This window comes from Bidens hawaiensis, unplaced genomic scaffold, assembly GCF_021521415.1.
Source record: "Bidens hawaiensis isolate Kalapana, Puna unplaced genomic scaffold, B.hawaiensis_p1.1 tig00090388_1, whole genome shotgun sequence".
NCBI lineage: Eukaryota > Viridiplantae > Streptophyta > Magnoliopsida > Asterales > Asteraceae > Bidens > Bidens hawaiensis.
The window spans coordinates 11,997-16,287 of NW_027504398.1; the positions used below are offsets into that span (position 1 = coordinate 11,997).

The 4,291-nt window shown below is 33.2% G+C and overlaps 1 protein-coding gene across 1 annotated transcript; it reads right to left on the reverse strand.

Annotated features, from left to right (window-relative positions):
- Positions 1-546: 546 nt before the first annotated feature.
- On the reverse strand, positions 547-3,263 carry LOC143607924 (uncharacterized; the record flags this gene model as incomplete). The annotated part of the gene is made up of 3 exons (XM_077083190.1): positions 547-1,151; positions 1,941-2,018; positions 3,192-3,263. Coding segments are annotated over 3 exons (342 nt in total), but the record flags the coding sequence as incomplete, so codon positions are not given.
- Positions 3,264-4,291: the final 1,028 nt, after the last annotated feature.

Sequence of the window (4,291 nt, forward strand, 5' to 3'; positions counted from 1 at the left end):
TTACTTTTTAAGAAGCAAAAGGTATTTGAGAAAGCTTCTCCAAAAGCTTCAAACTGGAGCTTTTCAAAAAGAAAATAAACATGTTTTAAAAGATCACTAACGTGATGTGTTCGTGAGGCTATCACATGTCATCGAGTGATACTCTCATCAGTCATCCATTTGTGTTCCATCTATGAACAAGTTGTTCTTGATCTGTCGAAGCGCCCATCAATAATAATTCATGGGTGAGTTCCATTAATGATCCGTCTTTGAAGTCTTTACAAAAAGAGAAAAAAAATAAAACACCTTCAAAATTGTTTAGATTATTATTTATTTTATAATATTGTTTTTGTCATCCTTAACAAGACACTAACTACTTGTTTTCACTTGTTACCCGACCCGCCCAGACCTAACACGGTTATGGCCCACCTTGAGAGACCAGAAAAAACATTTTCTACTCGAACCCATTTTCACTTGTTACCCGGCCCGCTTGAACCTAACACGGTTAACATAAGATGGTGAAGGCCTCCTCAACCGGACAAAAAAAAAGACAAGTTTCTACTCGAACCCATTTTCACTTGTTACACGGCCCGCCCATGTATCATGCGTGCATACAAACTACAAGAGTGCATCTTATTCTGGTGGATATCAAACTTGTAAATAAAAATTTGAAAAAGAAAAGAAAAGAAATTGTACTCTTTCTACTCATTTCTTCCCAGAAGAAAACATAATAGTTAACATTTTAAGTTGTTTCAACAAATATGCAACATTCCATTTACGTTGTTAAAGACAGAACAGAATATCATGGCTCAAGAAAGACGGACACCGACGAAACACGGACACCGACAAAAAGCAATATAAAAAGCACTAGGGTTATAAGTAATAATTAAAAAACCATGACAGAATAATTATTATACTTAAAAGGAAAAGAGTACAAACATAGACGTATAGAACGCGTAGAGTATTATGTTTGCCTAATTTTAATTCTTCACGGCTCGAATGACTAAACCCGTGGGTGTTTGGTCATTTTTTAGGTGACCAGAACCGAGCAGGTCACGAAGATGAAATCTCATATCCAAAGGGGACAGACGCAGACGTTTTTTCTCAAGAATGGCTAACATCATTTCTTTGTGTTTTTTACGGTTTAGTAGAGACATTAACTCCTTTCTTCCCTGAAAATAACATGACGCGTTATCATGTGCAGTGTCGTGTTAAATAATACATGTATGCATATATAAACAATTATCACATATAGAACAAGATGCTTTCATGTCATATGCAGAAGAAAAATAATTGTAAATTTAAGCAGAATTGACTATATGTTCCTTTTCCAATTTTCACCGACAATAAGATGCAAGATACACACACGAAGGGTAAAAAATTTGGCAAATTTCGCTTTTCGTCCTTTAGTTATATAGAAAATTTAACTTATTTATTTTTTATTTGTCGTGTAAATAGGGTAAAAATGACCAAATTACCCTCATATGCAGTGCACTTGACCCAAAATAATAAAATTAAAGTGCTAGCGGAAAAGGCATACGCTGTTATTTCCTTGATTTATGGACGAAAATTGTAATTTGATCTATATTTTATTTTATTTAAAACATCATGAAAAGTAGCCATATTAATATTGATAATTTTACCCTTATTTTAAAATAAGTAGACTTCAATTCCATTTCACAAACAATCTCTATTTAAACATATGTCCGTGTTCGTAATTTTATATATTAATTTGTTATACAACAAATAATTTTCAAGGATTACATTATGTGATTATTACAACTTCAAATAACACAAGCAAATTAAAAAAAAGTATTTTCTAGTTTCTGCAGCCTGTTTATATTAAAGTTGATTATATGATTCTCCCTATTAATATCATATAATCACTTTTAAAAGTCACCCCCAAAATCTATTGTTAAATAGTATATGACTATGTATACATATATCATAAATGCACATACCTGTGTGATGCCTTTGAGCACTGAACCAATATTTGGAATTGCAAACCAGTACATGTCACAATCAATAAGCTGGCGAGTCTGTAAATGGTAGTGCAATAATAAACAGATAAACAAACAACAAACAAATATATAATAGGCACAAATAATTACTAATTTAATACTATTCTACATATACAATAAGAGAAAACCTATTTTAATTTCCTTTTAAATCAAATTCCAAAAAATAAAACAAAAGTCTACTACTAAATTACTATAACAAATAATAATCACCAATATTTGATTATTTTAATTTGTTAATAATCAACCTACTTGAGTAGTTACCAATATTAATTTTATTTTAATTTCTTATACATCAACCCATTAATTTATTTTACTTTTCAACATTTAAGGTATGTTAGATATCAAGAAACAATATCTAATATACTTAGTTTACAAGATTTAAAATTTAGCGTACTTCAGTTCTCGAGAGTTACAATTTAATGTATTTCAGTTCTCAAATCGATAAATCTAATGTCTTTTAATCTCAACAAGACATCATATTTTCTAAGGAGTTTTCAGTGAACCAAATAGTCACTCATAGAGGTGCACAAATCAGTTGGAAACCCTAAACCAGTTTGGGTTGGAACCGAAAAACCTTGCAATGCTTTAATATACAATATCCCAAAGTAAAGTTTGACTCAGGTCTGAAAAAGGCTCCACATTTTTTGCATCGAGTACGATTTGGACCACTTGACATTCACATAAATCGAAATGTGCAAAAATTTTCATTCACGTTTCTTGCACCAACACAAACGGATGGTTGCGATTGTCCATTTTCAGTTGCGATTGAGACCTAAGAGTGTGTGTTTTGCGTTTTTGAGAGTGTTTTTGCGTTTTTGTGTGTCATGATTAAACCGATACATCCAGCACCTATTTATACTAACATATGGGGGCAAAATGGTCCAAAAAGTTCAAAAAATCCTGCTTCAAACGGCTATACAGACGTTTTCTAGCAGCTAGATTTTTCAGACGGTATAAACCGATTCCTAGTTTTGGTTCCTCGCAAATCAGTTCACAAACCAGTTCCTGCTTCCAAAACGGAAATCCGATCCCAATCCCAAACCTACTGTTTTAACCGGTTCAGGCCGTTTCAGACAGGTTACGCGTGTGAACAGAACCAAGGCATTTGCCTCACCTACATAGTTTATAATCACCATGGGTATTCTTTTAACATTATGGATTCATGATGTTCTACAGCGAATAAATACTCACCAATAGACCAGCATTTATCAGAAGCGAGATGTCTTCATCTTTCACCCTTCCTCCTATTGATAATAGTGAACACTATAATGCAACACAACTAACAGTAGTCAACGTCGGTTAGCGCATCCGATGCCGGCTAACACATCTGAATCCAACAATGTGTTAGACGCCGGGTAGCGCGTTAGAGGTCAGTTACGTCACTAACTCCAATTAACGCGTACGAAGCCGGTCAACATGTCTGGAGCTAGTAAAGTGCACGAAACCGGCTAACATGACTGACGCTAGTTAAACATGGTCAAGGTCGGTAAAATACTGTAAGAAAAATAAGGGAAAATTAGTCATTCAATAAATTAATTTTAATTAGTTGAATAAATATGTAATAATATTATGGATGAGCTTTTTCTCGAATACTGATAACTTACCAGTCCCGTACCAACCGATTGCAAGCGGTATCGATATTTGTGTTCGCTTTTCTTAAATTCGGTATCAGTAAAATGCGGTATCAATATCGGTACTTTGCAAGAAAAATCGGTATTGGTACCGAATTTATATAACTGTAGATTATTATGCTAATTTGGTGGTAATTTTATGTTGCAATCGTAATCAATTAATTCTCAATTCAACTTTCCCGTTTTTTCTTGAAAACCAATGAACCGACCATTAGTGATCCTCAATTCCTCCTTCAATATTTCGAAACACCATCTCTAACAGAGAGTTATGAAGTTATGAAACTATGGTAACAAAAGAAGTTCAATAAGATAATGGTAATCAACAATATGTAATAATTTGAAGTTACGCCTAATATACGCTGCTTTGGACTAGTTAAATGCTAAAAACAACGGTAAAACGTTAAAGAGGTATTAAAGTTGTAAATTATTGAAATACAGGTACCGATACCAGTAGGGTACCGGTACCGAACCAATATATTTGGTACGGTATTCTGTATCTATTTTTCCTCAAATTCAGTATCAGTGTCGGTACGGTACCAGTAAGGTACCGATCTCATCCTTATGTAATATATATGTTTTAAAAATGGAAAATATGTAATTGAGTTTTTAGTTTGGGAAAATATATAACTAAAAATCTTAGAAAAGAGAAATATCTAATTG